The sequence below is a fragment of the Heterodontus francisci genome, chromosome 4, assembly GCF_036365525.1.
Source record: "Heterodontus francisci isolate sHetFra1 chromosome 4, sHetFra1.hap1, whole genome shotgun sequence".
Classification (NCBI taxonomy): domain Eukaryota; kingdom Metazoa; phylum Chordata; class Chondrichthyes; order Heterodontiformes; family Heterodontidae; genus Heterodontus; species Heterodontus francisci.
In genome coordinates, this window is record NC_090374.1 from 41292838 (window position 1) to 41315310 (window position 22473).

At 44.7% G+C, this 22473-nt stretch overlaps 1 protein-coding gene across 3 annotated transcripts in view; it reads right to left on the bottom strand.

The window, feature by feature from the left end:
* Window positions 1-22473, bottom strand: part of ufsp2 (ufm1-specific peptidase 2) — a 150134-nt gene that overhangs the window by 10981 nt on the left and 116680 nt on the right. For all 3 annotated transcript variants that reach the window (XM_068029417.1, XM_068029419.1, XM_068029418.1), the window contains exon 9: window positions 10780-10901. In XM_068029417.1, the coding sequence (XP_067885518.1) occupies window positions 10780-10901 (122 nt within the window). The remainder of the gene's footprint in view (window positions 1-10779; window positions 10902-22473) is intronic.

Here is a 22473-nt window from a genome sequence, read left to right on the forward strand (position 1 = left end):
CTGTTGTTAGCTTTCCTGACTGTACACTTTTGGCTTTACCAGACATGAAATCAAACAAAACATGCACCACATAGTTGTCTTGCTCATCGGTGGACTCATTACAAATAAATGCTAAAGATTCACATGCGTTAATCTGAGACTTCATCTCTTCACAACTTGTGGCAATAAAACTTTGGTAGGTAGCCCTGCCGTAGTTTATTTGCATTTTTTTTATTCGTTCATTCAATGTGGGCGTCGCTGGCTAGGACAGCATTTATTGCCCATCCCTAATTGCCCTTGAGAAGATGCTGGTAGTGAGCTACCTTCTTGAACTGCTGCAGTCCATGTGGTGCAAGTACACCAACAGTGCTGTTAGGAAGGGAGTTCCAGGATTTTGACCCAGCAACAGTGAAGGAACAGCGATATAGTTCCAAGTCAGGATGATGTGTGGCTTGGAAGGGGAACTTGCATCTGCTGCCCTTGTCCTTCTAGGCAGTAGAGGTCGCGGGTTTGGAAGGTGCTGTGTAAGGAGCCTTGTGAGTTGCTGCAGTGCATCTTGTAAATGGTACACAGCTGCCACTGTGCGTCAGTGACGAAGGGAGTGAGTGTTGAAGGTGGTGAATGGGGTGCCAGTCAAACGGCTGCTTTGTCCTGGATGGTGTCGAGCTTCTTGAGTGTTGTTGGAGCTGCACCCATTCAGGCAAGTGGAGAGTATTCCATCACACTCTTGACTTGTGCCTTGTAGATGGTGGACAGGCTTTGGGGAGTCAGGAGATGAGTTACACGCTGCAGAATTGCCAGCTTCTGACCTTCTCTTGTAGCCATGGCATCTATATGGCCAGTCCAGTTAAATTTCTGGTCAATGGTAACGCCCAGGATGTTGATGGTGGGGGATTCAGCGATCATAATGCCATTGAATGTCAAGGGCAGATAGAACATAGAACATTACAGCGCAGTACAGGCCCTTCAGCCCTCGATGTTGCGCCGACCTGTGAAACCATCTGACCTACACTATTCCATTTTCATCCATATGTCTATCCAATGACCACTTAAATGCCCTTAAAGTTGGCGAGTCTACTACTGTTGTGGGCAGGGCGTTCCACGCCCCTACTACTCTCTGTGTAAAGAAACTACCTCTAACATCTGTCCTATATCTATCACCCCTCAACTTAAAGCTATGTCCCCTCGTGTTTGCCATCACCATTCGAGGAAAAAGGCTCTCACTATCCACCCTGTCCAACCCTCTGATTATCTTATATGTCTCTATTAAGTCACCTCTTCTCCTCCTTCTCTCTAACGAAAACAACCCCAAGTCCCTCAGCCTTTCCTCGTAAGACCTTCCCTCCATACCAGGCAACATCCTAGTAAATCTCCTCTGCACCTTTTCCAAAGCTTCCACATCCTTCCTATAATGCGTGACCAGAACTGCACGCAATACTCCAGGTGTGGCCGCACCAGAGTTCTGTACAGCTGCAGCATGACCTCGTGGCTCCTAAACTCGATCCCCCTACTAATAAAAGCTAACACACCATATGCCTTCTTAACAGCTCTATTAACCTGGGTGGCAACTTTCAGGGATTTATGTACCTGGACACCAAGATCTCTCTGCTCATCTACACTACCAAGAATCTTCCCATTAGCCCAGTACTCTGCATTCCTGTTACTCCTTCCAAAGTGAATCACCTCACACTTTTCCGCATTAAACTCCATTTGCCATCTCTCAGCCCAGCTCTGCAGCCTATCTATGTCCCTCTGTAACCTACAACATCCTTCGGCACTATCCACAACTCCACCGACCTTCGTGTCATCCGCAAATTTACTAACCCACCCTTCTACACCCTCATCCAGGTCATTTATAAAAATGACAAACAGCAGTGGCCCCAAAACAGATCCTTGCGGTACACCACTAGAAACTATACTCCAGGATGAACATTTACCATCAACCACCACCCTCTGTTTTCTTTCAGCTAGCCAATTTCTGATCCAAAGCACTAATTCACCTTCAATCCCATACTTCTGTATTTTCTGCAATAGCCTACCGTGGGGAACTTTATCAAACGCCTTACTGAAATCCATATCGACCACATCCACTGCTTTACCCTCATCCACCTGTTTGGTCACCTTGTCAAAAAACTCAATAAGGTTTGTGAGGCACGACCTACCCGTCACAAAACCGTGCTGACTATCTCGAATGAACTTATTCTTTTCAAGATGATTATAAATCCTATCTCTTATAACCTTTTCCAACATTTTACCCACAACCGAAGTAAGGCTCACAGGTCTATAATTACCAGGGCTGTCTCTACTCCTCTTCTTGAACAAGGGGACAACATTTGCTATCCTCCAGTCTTCCGGCACTATTCCTGTCGACAATGACGACATAAAAATCAAGGACAAAGGCTCTGCAATCTCCTCCCTGGAGACGTTTAGATTCTTTCTTGTTGGAGATGGTAATTGTCTGGCATTTGTGTGGCGTGAATGTTACTTGCCACTTATGTTCCCATACCTGAATGTTACCTAGGTCTTGCTGCATGCTGACACGTACTGGTTAAGTATCTGAGCAGTTGTGAATGGTACATTGTGTAATCATCAACGAGCATCCCCACTTTTGACTTCATGATGGTGGGAAGGTCATTGATGAAGCAGCTGAAGATGGCTGGGCCTAGGACACTACTCTGAGTAACTCCTGCAACGATGTCCCGGGGCTGAGATGATTGACCCTCAACTATTACAACTATCTTCCTTTGTTCTGGGTATGACTCCAACCAGTGCAGACTTTTCCCCCGATTCCCTCTGACTTCAATTTTGCTAGGGCCAAATGCTGCCCTGATGTCAAGGGCATTATTCACTCTCATCTCATCTCTTGAATTCAAGCACCTTTATCCATGTTTGGACCAAGGTTGTAATGAGGTCTGGAGTGGAGTGGCCTTGTGGAACCCAAACTGAGCAACAATGAGCAGATTATGGATGAGAATGATGGGGTGGCAATCACTTTGCAGGAGTGTACTACAGGCCTCCAAACAGTCAGGGAGAGATAGAGGAGCAGATATATAGGCAAATCTCAGACAGGTGTAAAAATAGCAGGGTAATAATAGTAGGGGATTTCAACTTCCCCAATATTAACCGGGATAGCCTTAGTGCAAAAGGCTGAAAGGGGGTGGAACTCTTAAAGTGCATCCAGGAGAACTTTTTGAGCTAGCACGTAGAATGTCCTACAAGGGAAGGGGCGGTACTGGGACCTAATCTTAGGGAATGAAGCCGGACAAGTGGCAGAAGTGTCAGTGGGGGAGCATTTCGGGGATAGCGACCATAACTGTATAAGATTTAAAGTAGTTATGGAAAAGGACAAAGACGGACTGGAAATAAAGGTACTGAATTGGGGGAAGGCCGATTTCAATATGATAAAACAGGATCTGGCCAAAGTGGACTGGGAGTGGCTACTTGTAGGAAAGTCTACATCAGACCAGTGGGATTTATTCAGAAAGGAAAAACTGAGAGTTCAGGGCCAACATGTTCCCGTAAAGGTGAAGGGTAGGACCAATAAGTCCAAGGAACCCTGGATGTCAAGGGATAGAGAGGATTGGATAAGGAAAAAAAAGGAGGCAGAGGGCTGAAAACAGCGGAGGCCCTAGAGGAGTATAGAAAGTGTAGGGCAGTATTTAAAAAAGTAATTAGCGGAGTGAAGAGGGGGCATGAAAAAACACTGGCAGGCAATATAAAGGAAAATCCCAAGGCGTTTTATAAGTATATGAAGGGCAAGAGGATACCCAGGGAAAGAGTAGGGCCCATTCAGGACCAAAGTGAAATTGTGTGTGTGGAGCCGGAGGACACAGGTGAGGTTTTAAATGATTACTTTTTATCTGTGTTCACTATGGAGAAGGACGATGTAGGTGTAGAGATCAGGGAGGGGCATTGTGATATTCAAACAAATTAGCATTGAAAGGGAGGAGGTATTAGCGGTTTTAGCAGGCTTAAAAGTGGATAAATCCCCAGGCCCAGATGAAATACATCCCAAGCTGCTGAGAGAGGCAGGCAGGAGACTGCAGGGGCTCTGACACAAATTGCCAAATCCTCTCTGGCCACAGGAGAAGAGCTAGAGGACTGGAGGACAGCGAATGTGGTACCATTATTCAAGAAGTGTAGTAGAGATAAACCAGGTAATTATAGGCCAGTGAGTCTAACATCAATGGTAGGAAAACTATGGGAAAAAATTCTGAGGGACAGGATTAATCTCCACTTGGAGAGGCAGAGACTAATAAGGGATAGTCAGCATGGCTTTGTCAGGGGGAGATCATGTCTAACAAATTTGATTGAATTTGTCGAGGTGGTGACTAGGTGTGCAGATGAGGGTAAAGCAGTTGATGTAGTCTACATGGACATCAGTAAGGCTTTTGATAAGGTCCCACATGGGAGATTGGTTAAGAAGGTGAGCCCATGGAATCCAGGGCAATTTGGCAAATTGGATCCAAAATTGGCTTAGTGGCAGGAGGCAGAGGGTGATGGTCGTGGAAGCCTGTGACCAGTGGTGTACCACAGGGATCGGTGTTGGGACCCTTGCTTTTTGTAGTGTACATTAATGATTTAGACATGAATATAGGAGGTTTGATCAGTATATTTGGAGATAACATGAAAATTGGTGGTGTCGTAAATAGTGAGGAGGGTAGGCTTAGATTACAGGCAGATATAGATGGGCTGGTAAGATGGGCGGAGTAGTGGCAGATGGAATTTAATCCTGAGAAGTGTGAGGTGGTGCACTTTGGGAGGACTAACAAGGCAAGGGAATATACAATGGATGCTGGGACCCTAGGAAGTACAGAGGGTCAGAGGGACCTTGGTGTACTTGTCCATAAATCACTGAAGGCAGCAGCGCAGGTAGACAAGGTGGTTAGGAAGGCATATGGATACCTGCCTTTATTAGCAGAGGCATAGAATATAATAGCAGGGAGGTTATGATGGAGCTGTATAAAACGCTAGTTAGGCCACAGCTGGAGCACGGTGTACAGTTCTGGTTGCCACACTATAGGAAGGATGCGTTTGCACTGGAGAGGGTGCAGAGGAGATTCACCAGGATGTTGTCTGGGCTGGTGCATTTCAGCTATGAGCAGAGACTGGATATGCTAGGGTTGTTTTCCTTACAGCAGATAAGGCTGAGGGTGGACCTGATTGAGGTATACAAAATTATGAGGGGTACAGATTGGGTAGATAGGAAGAAACATTTTCCCTTAGCGGAGGTGTCAATAACCGGGGGCATAGATTTAAGGCAAGGGGCAGGAGGTTTAGCGTGGATTTAAGGAAATAAGTTTTCACCCAGAGGGTGGTTGGAATCTGGAACACACTGCCTGAAGGGGTGGTAGAGGCAGGAACCCTCACAACATTTAAGAAGTATTTAGATGAGCACTTGAAACGCCATAGCATACAAGTGCTGGAAAATGGGATTAGAATAGATAGGCTTGATGGCCGGCGTGGACACGGTGGGCGGAAGGGCCTGTTTCTGTGCTGTACAACTATGACAACTGGCTGGATTCGATTTGCCTGGCTTTTCGTGGACAGGACATACCTGGACAATTTTCCACATTGTCGTATAGATGCTAGTGTTGCAGCTGTACTGAAATAGCTTGGCTAGAGGAATGGCTAGTTCTGGAGCACAGGTCTTCAATACAGTAGCGATGTTATTGGTGCTCACAGCCTTTACAATATCCAGTGTGCTCAGCCATTTCCTGATATTGCATAAAGTGAATCAAATTGGCTGAAGACTGGCTTCTGTGATGCTGGGAACCTCAGGAGGAGGCTGAGATGCAATCGCTCACTTGGCACTTCTGGCTGAAAATGGTTGTGAACGCTTTTTGCACACACATGCTGGGCTTCACCATCATGGAGGATGGGGATAGTCATGCAACCTTCTCCTCCAGTTGGTTGTTTAATTGCCAATTGCAACTGGATGTGGCAGAACTACAGAGTTTGATCTGATCTGTTGGTTGTGGGATTGCTCATCTCTGTCTATAGCATGCTACTTCTGTTATCTAGCATGCACGTAGTCCTCTGCTGCTACTTCACCAGGTTGGCACATCATTTTTAGGTATGCCTGGTGCTGTTCTTGGCTGTACGCATACTCTCTTACACTCCTCATAGAACCAGGGTTAGTCCCCTGGCTTGATGGCGATGGTAAAATGAGGGATATGCTGGGCCATGAGGTTACAGATTGTGGTGGAATAACATTCCACTGTTACTAATGGTCCACAGCACCTGGCAGATGGCGAGTTTTGAGCTGCTTCTGTTCTGAATCCATCCCATTTAGCACAGTGGTATTGCCACACAACACAATGGAGGGTGTCCTCAGTGTGAAGACGGGACGTTGTCTCCACAAGGACTGCACATTGGTCACTCCTACTAATCTGTCAGTTACAGATGCATCTGGAACAGTTAGCTTACTGAGGAGATCAAGTAGGTTTTTCCCTTGTGTTGGTTCCCTCATCACCTGTCACAGATCCTGTTTGGCAGCTATGTCCTTCAGTCAGTCAGCTCAGTCAGCAGTCATGCTATCAAGCCACTCATAGTAATGGACATTGAGGCCCACACCCAGTTACATTCTGTGCCCTTGCTAACTTCAGTGTTCCTTCCAAGTGGTGTTCAACATGGAGAAGTACTGAATCATCAGCTGAGGGAAGGTAGCAGGTAGTAGTCAGCAGGAGGTTTCCTTGCCCAGACCATAAGACTTCATGGCATCCAGAGGCAATGTTGAGGACTCCAAGTTCTGCTCCCTCTGTCCCGTACATCATTGGACTGCCACTTGTGGTTCTGTCCTTACCCATCATTTGGTGATGAATGAGGCTGGGCTGTTGGCTGAAAGGTATTATACTGTGAGTGTGACTGTCAGGCGTTAGCTCGACTAGTCAGTGGGGCGGCTCTCCCAATTTTGGCACAGGTCTCTATCTGTTACTGAGGTGGACTTTGCAGAGTTGATTGGACTTTTAAAAAATTCATTCAGGGATGTGGGCATCGCTAGCTAGGCCAGCATTTATTGCCCATCCCTAATTGCCCTTGAGAAGGTAGTGGTGAGCTGCCTTCTTGAACCGCTGCAGTCCATTTGGGGTAGGTATACCCACAGTGCTGTTAGGGAGTTCCAGGACTTTGACCCAGCGACAGTGAAGGAACGGCGATATAGTTCCAAGTCAGGATGGTGTGTGACATGGAGGGGAACTTGCAGGTGGTGGTGTTCCCATGTATTTGCTGCTCTTGTCCTTCCAGTTGGTAGAGGTCGCGGGTTTGGAAGGTGCTGTCTAAGGAGCCTTGGTGCATTGCTGCAGTGCATCTTGTAGATGGTACACACTGCTGCCACTGTGCGTCGGTGGTGGAGGGAATGAACGTTTGTGAATGGGGTGCCAATCAAGTGGGCTGCTTTGTCCTGGATGGTGTCGAGCTTTTTGAATGTTGTTGGAGGTGCCCCCATCCTGGCAAGTGGACAGTATTCCATCACACTCCTGACTTGTGCCTGGTAGATGATGGACAGGCTTTGGGGAGTCAGGAGGTGAGTTACTCGCCGCAGGATTCCTAGCCTCTGACCTGCTCTTGCAGCCACGGTATTTATATGGCTACTCCAGTTCAGTTTCTGGTCAATGGTAGCCCCTAGGATGTTGACAGTGGGGGATTCAGCGATGGTAATGCCGTTGAATGTCAAGGGGAGATGGTTAGATTCTCTCTTGTTGGAGATGGTCTTTGCCTGGCAATTATGTGGCGCGACTGTTACTTGCCACTTATCAGCCCAAGCCTGGATATTGGACAGGACTTGCTGCATTTCTACACGGACTGCTTCAGTATCTGAGGAGTCACGAATGGTGCTGAACATTGTGCAATCATCAGCAAACATCCCCACTTCTGACCTTATGATTGAAGGAAGGTCATTGATGAAGCAGCTGAAGACGATTGGGACTAGGACACCACCCTGAGGAACTCCTGCAGTGATGTCCTGGAGCTCAGATGATTGACCTCCAACAACCACAACCATCTTCCTTTGCGCCAGGTATGACTCCAGCCAGCGGAGGGTTTTCCCCGATTCCCATTGACCTCAGTTTTGCTAGGGCTGCTTGATGCCATACTCGGTCAAATGCTGCCTTGATGTCAAGGGCAGTCACTCTCATCTCACCTACTGAGTTCAGCTCTTTTGTCCATGTTTGAACCAAGGCTGTAATGAGGTCAGGAGCTGAGTGGCCCTGGCCGAACCCAAACTGAGCGTCACTGAGCAGATTATTGCTAAGCAAGTGCCACTTGATGGCACTGTTGATGACACCTTCCATCACTTTACTGATGATCGAGAGAAGGCTGATGGGGCGGTAACTGGCCGGGTTGGACTTGTCCTGCTTTTTGTGTACAGGACATACCTGGGCAAATTTCCACATTGCAGGGTAGATGCCAGTGTTGTAGCTGCACTGGAACCAGCTTGGCTCGGGGCGCGGCAAGTGCTAGAGCAGAGGTCTGAAGTACTATTTGCCAGAATATCGTCAGGGCCCATAGCTTTTGCAGTATCCAGTGCCTTCAGTCGTTTCTTGATATCACGCGGAGTGAATCGAATTGGCTGAAAACTGGCATCTGTGATGCTGAGGACTTCAGAAGGAGGCCGAGATGGATCATCAACTCGCCACTTCTCGCTGAAGATTGTTGCAAATGCTTCAGCCTTATCTTTCACACTGATGTGCTGGGCTCCCCCATCATTGAGGATGGGGATATTGGTGGAGCCACCTCCTCCAGTTAGTTGTTTAATTGTCCACCACCATTCACGGCTGGATGTGGCAGGACTGCAGAGCTTATATCTGATCCGTCGGTTATGGGATCGCTTAGCTCTGTCTATCGCATTCTGCTTACGCAGTTTGGCACGCAGATAGCCCTGTGTTGTAGCTTCACAAGGTTGAGACCTCATTTTGAGGTATGCCTGGTGCTGCTCCTGGCATGCCCTCCTCCACTCTTCATTGAATCAGGGTTGGTCTCCTGGCTTGATGGTAATGGTAGAGTGGGGGATATGCTGGGCCATGAGCTTACAGATTGTGGTTGAGTACAATTCTGCTGCTGCTGATGGCCCACAGTGCCTCATGGATACCCAATTTTGCAATGCTAGATCTGTTCGAAATCTATCCCATTTAGCACGGTGGTAGTGCCACACAACACGATGGACGGTATCCTCAATGTGAAGGCGGGACTTCGTCTCCACAAGGACTGTGCGGTGGTCACTCCTACCAATGCAGTCATGGACAGAAGCATCTGCGGCAGAAGATTGGTGAGGACGAGGTCAAGTATGTTTTTCCCTCGTGTTGGTTCCCTCACCACCTGCTGCAGACCCAGTCTAGCAGCTATGTCCTTTAGGACTCGGCCCGCTCGTTCAGAAGTGGTGCTACCGAGCCACTCTTGGTGATGGACATTGAAGTCCCCTACCCAGAGTACATTTTGTGCCCTTGCCACCCTCAGTGCTTCCTCCAAGTGGTGTTCAACATGGAGGAGTACGGAGTCATCAGCTGAGGGAGGGTGGTAGGTGGTCATCAATAGGAGGTTACCTTGCCCATGTTTGACCTGATGCCATGAGACTTCATGGGGTCCGGAGTCGATGTTGAGGACTCCCAGGGCAACTCCCTCCCTACTGTATACCACTGTGCCGGTGGGACAGGACGTCCCCGGGGATGGTGATGGCAGTGTCTGGGACATTGTCTGTAAGGTATGATTCCGTGAGTATGACTATGTCAGGCTGTTGCTTGACTAGTCTGTGGGACAGCTCTCCCAACTTTGGCACAAGCCCCCAGATGTTAGTAACGAACACTTTGCAGCGTCGACAGGGCTGGGTTTGCCGTTGTCGTTTCCGGTGCCTAGGTCGATGCCGGGTGGTCCGTCCGGTTTCATTCCTTTTTATTGACTTCGTAGCGGTTAGGTACAACTGAGTAGCTCGCTAGGCCATTTCAGAGGACATGTAAAAGTTAACCACATTGCTGTGGTTCTGGAGTCACATGTAGGCCAGACCAGGTAAGGACAGCAGATTTCCTTCCCGAAAGGACATTAGTGAACCAGATGGGTTTTTACAACAATCGACAATGGTTTCATGGCCATCATTAGACTAGCTTTTAATTCCAGATTTATTAATTAAATTCAAATTCCACCTTCTGCTGTTGGTGGGATTCGAATCCATGTCCCCAGAGAAATACCCTGGGTCTCTGGGTTACTAGTCCAGTGATAATACCACTACGCCACTGCCTTTGTCATGTCCAGTCCCTAGGTTGATGCTTGGTAGCCTGCCTAGATTTATTCTTATTATATTTTTCTGTGATGGCTTGACACAACTGAGGTGGCTTGCCAGAACATTTCAGAGAGCAGTTAAGAGTCAACCAATTGCCGTGGATCTGGAGACACATGGGCCAGACCTGGTAAGGAGCTAGATTATCTTCCCTAATTACATGGTCACCATTACTGATACTGGCTTTTTTTATGTTCTAGATTTATTTAACTGAATTTAGATCCCCAGCTGTCATGCTGAGATTTGAACTCATGTCAGTAATACTGTCCAATTGTGGTCACTGGAGAGAGTTCAAAAAGAGCTGAAAGAATGGCCACCAATCATGAAGCCAACCAGATATGAGATCAAATTAGAGAAGCTCAAATTTAATACACAATGAAGATTTCAATGCTGTTTATAAAATTTTAAACGGTATCTATAAGGTAACCCATTATATTACTTTAAAGCAAGTCTGACGAGTAGGATAAGAGGACATGCATTTAACTTTGTGAAAAATAGGTTTAGAGAAGATTTTACTTATAAGTTTTTCTTACCGGAAGCTCATGATCTTTGATGTAATCCCCAAAGAATTTAATACTGATTGGAGCTCAAAAGATCCAATCCAATCTGTTGATCCCACAATATTGGGGCCTTTCTCTCCAGTACTTACCAACAGCTGAAAATGCAAAAGTAAACCATTTACTAAATAGCAATTCTTGGAAGAGATAAAAAAAAATTAGCAGAAAATGTGCAGCATTGCTTATAGTTTCAACATGATTAAGAGAAAAGAACATAAATAAAAGATTGAAATCAAAGCACCGATCTGATTTCTTTTATTCATCTGAAGAGCTGGGTTTGGACATCAATGCTGTTTTTATTTTGCCAACAGAACACAAACCCAAAAAAACTGGTAGCAGAGACTTCATTTTCTCCATGAAAACCTACATTTATCACTACGGTATGTCTGGGCCAGTGCAAAGATGTGATGAACTTGAACAAATGAACTTGAATATGATGCGTCCCTCCCGCATCACAGAAAACCAGAGCAGTCAATTTATCCCCAAAAATAATGAATAAATAAATCCAAAAAGAGACACAGTGGGTTAGATTGGTGCCACTGCTATTTGAAGATCTTAACAAGATAGAAAAGCTGCCAATCAGTCTTTTTTGTTGACACATTTTACTTGCACTAATACAGTTGTATGGAGAGGGAAAGATGAGAATATACCTTTCAGGATGGATCAATCGGTGGTAAAACACATCATCTAAGATTTCAAATTGGATCAAATTGGTAGTTAAAGCACAACTGAATCAGAACCCAAATCCTTTTGAACCAAAGGATCCCAACATACTAATTAATAGAACTACAAAGAATACTTTCACCTTACTACCTTTAAAGACACAACCAAAACTAAAGGAGAAGCACTGACCTACTCTCTTGTCCTTATCACAACTATGATACTAACATGCAACGTTTTAGCTGTTAATCAATATGCTACTGAATCCGCTTATGTTATTGGACTAGTAATCCAAAGAATACAGAGATGATATTAATCGGGAGGGTGTGGTGGGCTACAATTGTCTGAATGATCCATCTTGGCCAGGGACATGAAGGTGCTGCTGATCTTAACAGGTTAGGTTGGTGCCACTGTTATTTGAAGATCTTAAAAAGTAGAAAAGCTATTTTTTTGTTATATTTTACCTGCACCAACACAGTTATACAGCTAGGGGAAGATGAGAATTATACCTTTCAGGATGGATCAATCGGTAGTAAAACACATCATCTAAATCAGAAACCAACCCTCTTGAGCAAAAGGATTCAAACAATAGCCCAATGAACAGCCTGGCCAGCAGGCAGGAGGAAGCACTAGCAACAGAAGGGCATAACCAGGACCCTTTGAGAAGGTGCCTGTCACTGGGAAAGGAGCCCTGGGCGACAATTGGTGTGCTGCGGGAGTGGGGAGAGGGTGCTGATCAGCAGGACATGGGTGAGCACAAAAAAACCGAGGCCATTATTCAAAAAAAAAAGTAGGGGAATCGCTCTGATGGCCTGTTCAACATTTATATCTTAAACAACATTAGTAAAACCAGATTATCTGGTATTTACCTCATTGTTGCTTATGACACTTTGCTGTGTACAACTTGGCTGCATTACAATAGTAACTAATTTTAAAATGACAATTAGCAATCAAGCACTTTGGGCGATGCTGAGGTCATGATAGGTGATATAAATAGCTGTATAAAACGCTAGTTAGGCCACAACTGGAGTACAGTGTACAGTCCTGGGCACCACACTATAGGAAGGATGTGATTGCACTGGAACAGGTGCAGAGGAGTTTCACCAGGATGTTGCCTGGGCTGGAGCGTTTCAGCCATGAAGAGAGACTGAAAAGGCTAGGGTTGTTTTCCTTAGAGCAGAGAAGGCTGAGGGGGGACCTGATTATGGCATACAAAATTATGAGGGGCATTGATAGATTAGATTGGAAGGAACTTTTACCCTTAGCGAAGGGGTCAATAACCAGGGGGCATAGATTCAAGGTAAGGGGCAGGAGGTTTAGAGGGGATTTGAGGAAAAAATATTTCGCCCATAGGGTGGCTGGAATCTGGAACGCACTGCCTAAAGAGGTGGTAGAGGCAGGAACCCTCACAACATTTAAGAAATATTTAGATGAGCACTTGAAATGCCATAGCATACAAGGCTTCGGGCCAAGTGCTGGAAAATGGGATTAGAATATGTACATGCTTGATGGCCTGCACAGACACGATGGGCGGAAGGGCCTGTTTCTGTGCTGTATGACTCTATGAAATGCAAGTTGTTCTAATTCTTTAGAAGAGAGATTTAACTACACCAGCTGTTACAGATATGAATGCTGGTAACATAACGACAGAATATGCTCTGTTAATTCCTTAATAAGAAACTGTCTTGTAACAGTTTAAAAAAAAAATATTCACATGCTGTAGACATTGTTGTTAAAACCAGCATTTAATGCCCTTCCTTCATTGTCTTTGAGAAGGTGTGCCACTTTCTTGAATACAACTGAGTTACTTGCTAGGTCTTCTTCAAGCGCAGCTAAGGATCAACTACATTGCAGTGGGTCTGGAGTCATCACATATACGCCAGTTTGGGTTAAGGACTAAAGGACATTAGTTAACCAGATGGGTTTTTAATGACAATCCAGTAGTTTCATGGTCACCATTATCAATACTAACTTTTTATTCCAGATTGCACTTAATTAATTGAATTTAAACTCAAATTTAAATTTAAAACGATTTGCACTCATGTCTCCAGATTATTAGACCAGGCATCTGGATTACTAGTCCAGTAATATAATCACAATGCTAGCAAGCCTCATATTATTGATGACTCAAAACACAACGATCCACCAGCCAAAGGCATCATTCTAGGTATATGAGATATGTTTGGCTCTGTTGTTGCAAGAAGTTATGGGACTGTGTCTAGGCTGACATTCCAGTGCAGTACTGTGGGAACGTCGCAATATCAGAAGTGTTATTCTTTGGATGAAAATGTTAAACCAAGGGCTCGTTTTCCGGCTCTGATAGTTCAGATAGGTACTAAAAATTCAATAGTATTATGCAAAAAGTAGTAGGCCAACATTAGTCCCTCAATCAACATTGCTGATAATGCTGTTCAGTTGTAAAACTTCGCCATTTATTTCAGTCACTGAAATAGAAAATATTTCATTATACAAAGTGCTTTAAAACATTTCTGAGATGCTCTAAGGCACTAATCATAGAGTCATAGAATCAGAGAATGATAACAGCACAGAAGTAGGCCATTCAGCTTGTTGTGCCCATGCCGATTCTCTGCAAGAGCAACTCACCTAGTCGCACTCCTTGGCCTTTTCACCATAACTCTGCAAACTCTTTTCCCATCAGATAGTTATCCAACTCTCTTTCGTAGGCCTAGATTGAATCTGTCTGCACCACACTCTCGGGTAGTGCATTGCAGATTCTAACCAATTGCTGCATTAAAAAGTTTTGCCTCACGTTGCTTATATAAATGAGAATCAGAACTGTGATAGAGAAAAAAAATCCTCTTCAAAAACTAAGGGGAAGAGGAGGGGAAAAACGGCAGTCAGCAGAAGGCAACAGGTCTTCAGGGAGCAATTCTTTTACCTCAACCTCAGTGACGACCAACGCAAGTGACACCTTTGCTTCACAAAGGAGTTCGTTACTGAAATCTGCCAACCAATTCAGCCACAGTGACAGCCTCAAAGTAGGGCAGGGCAACACTGCCTATAGCTGTTAATGTTGAACAGATGCCAGTGCGTGCAAGCTTTAAGTTGTAGGTGCAAGGCTTGCAACAGTGTTAAGGTGTGAAGGCGAGGTAAAATATACGAACTGAAGGGTTGAGTACTGATTAAGAGAGATTGTTGGTAAGTGGGTGATCAGGGTCTAAACGATGATAGCTGGTAGGATGTGCCATGTGAAGATGGAATTTACTCACCCTGACAACTCAGGTCAGATTATTAAACTTCTTCCAGTAGAGAATCCACATTCTTGGAGCTACAATCCTGGCATGGACCTCGATGGTCTTCTTTCCACTGCCTCCTGAGCGTATGTCTGGTGGGCCACCCGCCCCAATGCAGATAAAGGATGTCTCGCCTTTTCTCCATGACTTCGCCAAACTTCCAGTGCATTGTCAGAAAACCTTGGTGCACACTCTCTCGCATTTTATTTTTATTCGTTCCTGGGATGTGGGCATCGCTGGCTAGGCCAGCATTTATTGCCCATTCTTAATTCCCTTGAGATGGTGGTGGTGAGCTGCCTTCTTGACCCACTGCAGTCTAGTGGAGTCAGTATATCTACAGTGCTGTTAGGAAGAGTGTTCCAGGATTTTGACCCAGTGACAATGAAGGAATGGCGATATAGTTTCAAGTCAGGATGGTGTGTGGCTTGGAGGGTGTAGGGGGAAAAATTGTGGCCGATGCAGCTAAATAAATATACACATATTGTTACAAAATGGAGTATTTAACCAAGGCATTGTGGGACAAGTTAGTTAGCTTGCAGCCTTGAGCATGGTACTGCTTAGCACAGGCAATTAGCCTGGCCAAGGAGGGCCCCCCATATCAGTGCTCTGTCTAATTGCGGACTACACAAAGCAACTAGGAATGCAGGCCTGATAGAGGTAGAAGGATTCATTGTGAAGACTCAAGGATAGTTGATAAGGCAGTTTGGTAAACAAGCCGAGATGGTCAGGAGCATACCATGAGCTATTCCCACAACCACATGATGCATAATTAATAATTTTATTGGTAATGAATGTAATGTATGTAATCAATAACCGTTATGATTGGATTGTGTCCAGCTGGGATGAGCTAAGTAACTGTATATCTGTTGTGGATTTTCCTTTGTTCAGTGGAGAAGCGCATGCAAAGCCCAGCATCTTACACCCCACCGGTGTAAAATAAACCTTTTGACGATTGGAACAGACCTGAGCACCAAGTGGTTCATTTTAGTCAATTTCACTCCAACAATTGGCATAGTTGGCAGGACCAGGTGTCGGTCAGCTCTTCTGTAACCCCGCTATCCCAATCACCCAGCCTGAGCCTGAATTAAGAGGACTTCGTCCCACGTGACGGCCAGGATCAAGTGGGTGAATGGAACTAAGGGGCCAAGGGGGAGTTAGCTGGAGCCTGATTCCGAACTTGGGACGAACAGGATATTGAAGGGTGCCCACCACTGACAGAGTACCAGGTGAGTATGTTTATTCATTCTCTCTGGGACCGGGTGGTGGTGTTCAGTGGCTCGGATATCCAAATTGTAGTGGGGTCTGACCAGTCGCCAAATGGTGGTAGGCAGCTCGTTAGAACGCGTTATCGGGTATTGTGTGAGCTACCATAAGTTTGTTGTAAAGTTGTGACAGGCTTGTGACCCGATAATTGGCAGAGTTGATAGTCCACTACAAATCGCGCTGGAGTTGATAGGTGAACCTCTGGGAGTGGACAGTTGGTAGTTCACTACAAGTCGCGGACCTCTGAGAGTAAATAGTTACTACAAGTCACGGACCTCTGAGAGTAGACTGACAGGCGAACCTCTGAGAGTGGATAGTTATTAGTTCATTACAAGTCGCGCTGGGGCTAGTTACTACAAGTCGCAGACCTCTGAGAGTAGACTATAAAACGGTGCTGATCCTACTCAAGTATGGCCAATGAGAAAGCAGAGCTCGAGCGGGGACCAGAGGGTTCCCTTATGTGTTATTTGGCAGTTAAGAACCAGAAACTTATTGTTAAGATGATTAAATCTAATTGGAATCCCCACGACCCTGCTGCAAAACAAAGGGAGTGGTGACAAAAAGAAAAGCATTCACTAAGTTTATGGCAGAGTGACATAAAAACTATGTTTTAGAGTAAAAACAAGTTACTGTGTCTTTTGAATGTGTGAATGTTGGAAGCTTCCACGAATTAATTGAATGTCCCTGGGATGTACAGCTTGTGTTCTGTAGAACTTGTGTTCTGTAGAACTGACTGTCATTAACTCTTTGTTGTCTGGCTTTTACGTTGAAAGCATGGGTCTATTAAGTTGTTTGGAACTGAACAGGCGTGAAAAGTGATTGTTGAGTGTGTTCATTTCAATTTAAGATTGTGCACCCAGGAATGGAATATAAACTTGAATTATATTTTAAGTTAAAGTTTTATTTTAATTTTAAAAGTTGGTTTTGCAACTGTGAAAAGGCGATGAATAATTTTCTAAGAGATAAGCTTCAGCCTTGAAGGTCTGAAAATGTCTGGCAGAAATCCAATCATAATATCATAAGAACTAGGAGCAGGAGTAGGCCGTCCGGCCCCTTGAGCCTGCTCCGCCATTCAATAAGATTATGGCTGATCTTTTCGTGGACTCAGATCCACTTACCCGCATTCTCACCGTATTTGAAGTTTAAAACACTGCTTTAATTGGAAACTCTGCTATTACTTTATTTTGCAGTCTAAACTTGAAGACATGTTTTACTGACTGTTTTTAAGTAGCAAATGTCAAAAGATTGAATATTGTCTTAAGGGAGAGAAGGATAAACAAAGGAGATATGGGAAAGATTAAAGTTTGTGTAAGGAGCTGGTGTTAAGTCTTTTGTTGTAAGAACGTTACATAACGTTTTCTTTAGTTTTTGGTTTTATTACAGTCATTTGAAAAGGCGCCTGAAGAAGGAACAAGAAAAATGAAGTAATTTACCTATCTTTTTAAAAAAAAGCACGTGCTATTTTGTTCTGTGTGTAGTTAATAATTATTATAAGTTAATAAGTCTGAATTAAATTAATACTGTTAAGGTTAACTAACCTGTTAAATTGAGGAAAACTTTCAAATGTTTATTGATGTGAACTGGAATTTGGAATCATCTTGGTCGTATAAAATCCTTGGACTAGAAATCTCTTACAAAAGATGCTAAAAGTTTGGAAACAATTGGAGTTTAATCTAAAATGCTCTCTTTCCTGATGGAGATGGTTTCCTTTGAAGTTGATAATGTTACTAAAGATTTTGTTGTTTTAAAACAAAGTTGATGAGTTAACGGCACAAATCATCGTAAATAAATATGATTTGGTAGCCATTACGGAGACATGGTTACAGGTTGGTCATGACTGGGAGTTAAATATCAAGGGGTACCAGACTATTCGGAAGGACAGACAGGAAGGTAAGGGAGGTGGTGTAGCTCTGATACTCAAGGACGACATCAGGGCGGTGCTGAGAGATGATATAGGTTCTATGGAGAATGAGGTTGAATCCATTTGGGTGGAAATTAGAAACTCTAAGAAGAAAAAGTCATTGATAGGCGTAGTCTATAGGCCACCAAATAATATCACATTGGGGCGGGCAATAAACAAAGAAATAACTAATACCTGTAAAAATGGTACGGCAATTATCATGGGGGATTTTAATCTACATGTAGATTGGTCGAACCAGCTCAGTCAGGGTAGCCTTGAGGAGGAGTTCGTTGAGTGTATCCCTGATAGTTTTCTTGAACAGTATGTAATGGAACAGACGAGGGAGCAAGCTATCCTAGATCTAGTCCTGTGTAATGAGACAGGAATAATTAATGACCTCATAGTTAGGGATCCTCTTGGAAGGAGTGATCACAGTATGGTTGAATTTAGAATACAGATGGAGAGTGTGAAGATAAAATCCAATACCACGGTCCTGTGCTTGAACAAGGGGGACTACAATAGAATGAGGGAGGACTTGGCTAAAGTAGACTGGAAACAAAGATTTTACGGTGGGACAGTTGACGAGCAGTGGAGGACTTTCAAAGCAATTTTTCAAAGTGCTCAGCAAAAGTATATTCCAGTGAAAAGGAAGGACTGGAAGAAAAGGGGTAATTTGCCATGGGTGTCTAAGGAAATAAGGGAGGCTATCAAATTGAAAGAGAAGGCATACAAAGTGGCCAAAAGCAGCATGAAACTAGAAGATTGGGAAAACTTTAAAGGTCAACAGAAAGCTACAAAAAGAGCTATAAAGAAAAGTAAGTTAGAACATGAGAAAAAACTAGCACAGAATATAAAGACAGATAACAAATGTTTCTATAAATATATAAAACGAAAAACTGTGGCTAAAGTAAACGTTGGTCCTTTAGAGGATGAGAAGGGGAATTTAGTTATGGGATATGATGAAATGGCCGAGGCATTGAACAGGTATTTTGTATCGGTCTTCACAGTGGAGGACATTAATAACATGCCAGTAATTGACAAAGAGACGAACGTAGGTGAGGACCTGGAAACAATCATTATTACGGAAGAGGTAGTGTTGGGCAAGCTAATAGAGCTAAGGATTGATAAGTCTCCTGGCGCTGATGGAATGCATCCCAGGGTACTAAAAGAGATGGCGGGAGAAATAGCAGGTGCCCTGACGGTAATTTTCCAAAATTCGCTGGACTCTGGGGTAGTCCCAGCTGATTGGAAAACAGCAGATGTGATGCCACTGTTTAAAAAGGGAGGTAGACAAAAGATGGGGAATTATAGACCAGTTAGATTAACCTCTGTAGTGGGGAAGATGCTTGAGTCTATTATCAAGGAAGAAATAGCAGGGCATCTCGATAGAAATTGTCCCGTTGGGCAGACGCAGCATGGGTTCATGAAGGGCAGGTCATGCTTGACAAATCTTTTGGAATTCTATGATGACATTACGAGCAAGGTGGACAATGGGGACCCAGTGAATGTGGTGTACCTAGATTTCCAAAAGGCCTTCGACAAGGTGCCGCACAAGAGGCTGCTGCATAAGATAAGGATGCATGGCGTTAGGGGCAAAGTATTAGCATGGATAGCAGTGTAGAGGGGCATCTGTTGTTCACGACATTTCTCCTGTATCTGACGAAGGGAGAACAGCATGTCAATGGTCGATCTCTCTGCACGAAATCCACACTGTGCCTCAGGGTAGACGTGCTCGGCCAGCTTCTGGAGCCTGTTCAGAGCGACTCGAGCAAAGACTTTCCCCACTATGCTGAGCAGGGAGATTCCACGGTAGTTGTAAAAGCCTTTGACCTCGTCAGCAGACATGGTCTCTTCAGACTACTAGAAAAGATTGGATGTCCACCAAAGCTACGAAGTATCATCACCTCATTCCATGACAATATGAAAGGCACAATTCAACATGGTGGCTCCTCATCAGAGCCCTTTCCTATCCTGAGTGGTGTGAAACAGGGCTGTGTTCTCGCACCCACACTTTTTGGGATTTTCTTCTCCCTGCTGCTTTCACATGCGTTCAAATCCTCTGAAGAAGGAATTTTCCTCCACACAAGATCAGGGGGCAGGTTGTTCAACCTTGCCCGTCTAAGAGCGAAGTCCAAAGTACGGAAAGTCCTCATCAGAGAACTCCTCTTTGCTGACGATGCTGCTTTAACATCTCACACTGAAGAGTGCCTGCAGAGTCTCATCGACAGGTTTGCGGCTGCCTGCAATGAATTTGGCCTAACCATCAGCCTCAAGAAAACGAACATCATGGGGCAGGACGTCAGAAATGCTCCATCCATCAATATCGGCGACCACGCTCTGGAAGTGGTTCAAGAGTTCACCTACCTAGGCTCAACTATCACCAGTAACCTGTCTCTAGATGCAGAAATCAACAAGCGCATGGGTAAGGCTTCCACTGCTATGTCCAGACTGGCCAAGAGAGTGTGGAAAAATGGCACACTGACACGGAACACAAAAGTCCGAGTGTATCAGGCCTGTGTCCTCAGTACCTTGCTCTACGGCAGCGAGGCCTGGACAACGTATGCCAGCCAAAAGCGACGTCTCAATTCATTCCATCTTCGCTGCCTCCGGAGAATACTTGGCATCAGGTGGCAGGACTATATCTCCAACACAGAAGTCCTTGAAGCGACCCACATCCCCAGCTTATACACACTACTGAGTCAGCGGCGCTTGAGATGGCTTGGCCATGTGAGCTGCATGGAAGATGGCAGGATCCCCAAAGACACATTGTACAGCGAGCTCGCCACTGGTATCAGACCCACCGGCCGTCCATGTCTCCGCTATAAAGACGTCTGCAAACGCGACATGAAATCCTGTGACATTGATCACAAGTCGTGGGAGTCAGTTGCCAGCATTCGCCAGAGCTGGCGGGCAGCCATAAAGACAGGGCTAAATTGTGGCGAGTCGAAGAGACTTAGTAGTTGGCAGGAAAAAAGACAGAGGCGCAAGGGGAGAGCCAACTGTGCAACAGCCCCGACAAACAAATTTCTCTGCAGCACCTGTGGAAGAGCCTGTCACTCCAGAATTGGCCTTTATAGCCACTCCAGGCGCTGCTTCACAAACCACTGACCACCTCCAGGCGCGTATCCATTGTCTCTCGAGATAAGGAGGCCCAAAAGAAGAAGTAAAGAAGAAGATTAGCATGGATAGAAGATTGGTTGACTAACAGGAAGCAGAGAGTGGGGATTAATGAGTGCTATTCTGGGTGGCAATCAGTCACTAGTGGTGTGTCTCAGGGATCGGTGTTGGGACCGCAATTATTTACAATTTATATAGATGATTTGGAGTTGGGGACCACGTGTAGGGTGTCAAAGTTTGCAGATGACGCTAAGATGAGTGGCAGAGCAAAGTGTGCAGATGACTGTGAAACTTTGCAGAGGAACATAGATACATTGAGTGAGTGGGCAAAGGTTTGGCAGATGGAATACAATGTTAATAAATGTGAAGTCATTCATTTCGGTAGGAGTAAGAGTAAAAAGGATTATTACTTGTATGGTAAAAAGTTGCAGCATGCTGCTATGCAGAGGGACCTAGGTGTCCTTGTGCATGAATCGCAGAAGGTTGGTCTGCAGGTACAGCAAGTAATTAGGAAGGCAAATGGAATTTTGCCCTTCATTGCTAAAGGGATTGAGTTTAAAAGCAGAGAGGTTATGTTGCAGCTGTATAAGGTACTGGTGAGGCCGCACCTGGAGTACTGTGCGCAGTTTTGGTCTCCTTACTTGAGAAAGGATATACTGGCACTGGAGAGGGTGCAGAGGAGGTTCACTAGATTGATTCCAAAGTTGAGGGGGTTGGCTTATGAGGAGAGATTGAGTAGATTGGGATTATATTCATTGGAGTTCAGAAGAATGAGGGGGGATCTTATAGAAACATATAAAATCATGAAGGGAATAGATAAGATGCAAGTAGAGAGGATGTTTCCACTGGCAGGTGAAGCTAGGACAAGAGGGCATAGCCTCAAGATTAGAGGGAGCAGATTTAGGACTGAATTAAGAAGGAACTTCTTCACCCAGAGGGTTGTTAATCTATGGAATTCCTTGCCCAGTGAAGTAGTTGACGCTTCTTCTTTTTGAACAATAAAGGAATTAAGGGATACGGTGGGAGCACGGGTAAGTGGATCTGAGTCCATGAAAAGATCAGCCATGATCTTATTGAATGGCGGAGCAGGCTCGAGGGGCCGGACGACCTACTCCTGCTCCTAGTTCTTATGATCTTAATCCTAAGGATACTAAAAAAAACATTTAAAATGGAGTTTAGTTCTTTTCGATAAGGAAAAAAAGGGTTACGTAAAGCGACGCAGCTGAGAATGCTTTGCTCCACCCCCTTGGAGACAAGCAAAGAAATTAACCTTGCTGCAGCTATCTTTATTAATGAGACAAAGTGATTGAGAAGGAGAGATAGTTGCAAGCACTTCTGTCTTTAATGTAAAAAAAGCAATATCACCAAGTCTGAGCATAAGAAATTGGAATCAATAAACAAAATTAAATTGATATGAATGGTTATTTAAAGCATTCAAAGGAAAATTTACTGTTTTTTGAATTTGGAATAATCTGA